This window comes from Condylura cristata, unplaced genomic scaffold (assembly GCF_000260355.1).
Source record: "Condylura cristata isolate star-nosed mole 26May11 unplaced genomic scaffold, ConCri1.0 scaffold00054, whole genome shotgun sequence".
Classification (NCBI taxonomy): Eukaryota; Metazoa; Chordata; class Mammalia; order Eulipotyphla; family Talpidae; genus Condylura; species Condylura cristata.
In genome coordinates this window covers 1,575,276-1,576,807 of record NW_004567155.1, presented here as the reverse complement: position 1 = coordinate 1,576,807, position 1,532 = coordinate 1,575,276, and the positions used below count along the sequence as shown (strand labels likewise).

The 1,532-nt window shown below is 74.9% G+C and overlaps 1 protein-coding gene across 1 annotated transcript in view; it reads right to left on the bottom strand.

Annotated features, from left to right (window-relative positions):
* The window catches only part of RNH1 (ribonuclease/angiogenin inhibitor 1), an 18,710-nt gene extending 17,184 nt beyond the window's left edge, over positions 1-1,526 (bottom strand). The window contains exons 1-3 of the mRNA XM_012734349.1: positions 1,247-1,526; positions 737-842; positions 21-191 (exon numbers count right to left, since the gene is read on the bottom strand). Coding sequence (XP_012589803.1) covers positions 21-191; positions 737-822 — 257 coding nt within the window. The 5' untranslated portion in view covers positions 823-842; positions 1,247-1,526. The remainder of the gene's footprint in view (positions 1-20; positions 192-736; positions 843-1,246) is intronic.
* Between the last annotated feature and the right edge of the window lie 6 nt (positions 1,527-1,532).

The window sequence follows — 1,532 nt, the reverse complement described above, 5'->3', positions numbered from 1 at the left end:
CGGGCGCCCCTCAGACTCACCTGAGCTTCTGGACCCCGCAGGTGGGCCTCTGCAGAGCCGGCAGCACCAGGCGCAGGCCGGCGTCCCCCAGCTCATTGTCGCGCAGGCTGAGCTCGGTCAGGGAGGGGTTGGCCTGGAGGGCAGAGCTGAGGTCCTGGCACTGGGCCTCCGTGAGGCCGCAGTCCTCCAGCCTGAGGCCCGGGACGCCAGGGGCAAGGGGGGGCTGAGCTGCCGGCGGCTGGGCACGCGGGCCACACGCCTCGCAGCGCCACCCCCCGCAGAAAAGCCCCCGGGTTGCGGAATGGGTTGTGGAAGCCCGGGGTACCCTCAGGTCAACCTGGCCACGGGGCAGGGCGGCCACACCCCTGCCAGGATGTGGGCGCCGAGGGTGCCCAGCCGGACAGCGGCTGGCTGCTGCAGTCCCCGGCGAGCTCAGAGGTGGCCGGCGGGGGGAGCCCCCAGCCAGGCCCCGGGGCGCCCCTCATCCGCCCGGTGCGTGGCTGGCCCAGGCCGCCTGAGGGCCGGCCAGTCAGGGCAGTGGGGCCGCAGGACCCAGGACCAGAAAAGGACGGGGAGGCTGCGGCAGCACCCCCCCCCCCGGGGCTCGTCAACCTGGCCGGTTGGGGGGGCTGTGCCAGGGCTGGGGAGGGCAGGAACCCCCGCAGCCGGGAGGCCACAGCAGGAGCCAGGAGCAAGAGGAGGGACGCCGGAGAGCCCACCCCGCCCGCCCCGCTACCTGACCACGGGGTGCAGCCGGATCTGTGGGAGCAGCTCGGCCCAGCGCGTGGCGCTCAGCTGCTCGCAGTGCACGTCCAGGCTCATGGCGGGGGAGGAGGGGCGCTCTGCAGGCGGGAGGAGGGAGGCGCTGAGGGCCGCTCAGGCCAGCGGCCGGCGGCAGAGGCCTACGCAGGACCCCAGGGAGGCTGGTGTCCCCGGAGAGGCCCAGCCCCCCTCCAGGACGGAGAACAGGCAGGAAGCGGCAAGCAGGCCCAAGCAGGCCCCCCACAGGGGCCACCGCTGGAGGGGCGCTGGGGACGAGGCTGCTCACTTGCGGCTTCGGCTTCCGCATCTGCAGGCGCCGCTCCTTGGGCTCCCCAAGTCCCTCGAGGGGCAGGGGCCCTGGCCAGGAACAGGCCTGGGGCTGCAGGCCGCGCCCACGGGGCCCCAGAGCGCCTGGGCCTGAACCAGCGTGGTGGGGGCAGGCCCAGGGCGCGGCCCTAGGCTGGGTGTCCACGGGAGCACCCACCTCCTGGCTCCTGGCCGCATCGCAGCGCCCCACAGGACAGGCGGGCCCCGGCCAGCCCTCAGAAGCGGTGACCTCGGGACAGGCCATCCAGCACCGGACGGCGCCCCTGCACCAACGGGGGGGTGGGGGGAGCCCGGGAAGGGCTGTCGGCCAAGGAGGCTCTGTCTGGCTGCCTTGGAATGGCGCCCCAAACGAGGTGACTCAGCCCGGGGAAGTTCCTGGCTCCAGGGCCTGTGAGGCCCTGACGTCCCGCGGCCCCCCTCACCCGCCCGCGCCGGCTGGCCTG